The sequence below is a fragment of the Cyprinodon variegatus genome, unplaced genomic scaffold (assembly GCF_000732505.1).
Source record: "Cyprinodon variegatus isolate N-32 unplaced genomic scaffold, C_variegatus-1.0 Scaffold1365, whole genome shotgun sequence".
NCBI lineage: Eukaryota > Metazoa > Chordata > Actinopteri > Cyprinodontiformes > Cyprinodontidae > Cyprinodon > Cyprinodon variegatus.
In genome coordinates, this window is record NW_015151818.1 from 165052 (window position 1) to 165612 (window position 561).

The 561-nt window shown below is 55.3% G+C and overlaps 1 protein-coding gene across 1 annotated transcript in view; it reads right to left on the reverse strand.

The window, feature by feature from the left end:
- atad5 (ATPase family, AAA domain containing 5) overlaps nt 1-560 on the reverse strand; it is a gene marked incomplete at its 5' end in the record, with an annotated part of 10389 nt that extends 9829 nt beyond the window's left edge. Inside the window, one exon of the mRNA XM_015402549.1 lies at nt 182-560. Within this exon, the coding sequence (XP_015258035.1) occupies nt 182-560 (379 nt within the window). The remainder of the gene's footprint in view (nt 1-181) is intronic.
- Nucleotide 561: the final 1 nt, after the last annotated feature.

Sequence of the window (561 nt, forward strand, 5' to 3'; positions counted from 1 at the left end):
AGCAGGTTATAGAACTGACTGAGGTAGAAACTCAGTAACTGATGGCGTTTCCTCTGCGCTACTTCTCCACTTCCTGTCTGACATGGAGCCGAGTCCGGACTCGGCCTCCAATCACAGGTCACTTCTGCTGCTCTTCTTCTCTCCTTTACAGACAATAGAAACCAATAAAAGTGAACCTCACCTGCAGAAGCTGGATCCTGAAGCTCATCACTGGTTTTCTTCAGCAAAGACTGGAAAACTGTTGGTACTGGAAAACCTGGGTTGGATTGTTGGATTTCTTCCAGGAGGAAGTCCAGATGTGAGGATGGCAGTGCGGCCCTCCGGCGCCTGCATGGCACCCCAGCCTCATGTTTACCTGTCAGGTGGAGGTCCAGATGTGAGGATGGCAGTCCGGCCCTCCGGCGCCTGCATGGCACCGCAGCCTCATGTTTACCTGTCAGGTGGAGGTCCAGATGTGAGGATGGCAGTCTGGCCCTCCGGCGCCTGCATGGCACCACAGCCTCATGTTTACCTGTCAGGTGGAGGTCCAGATGTGAGGATGGCAGTCTGGCCCTCCGGCGC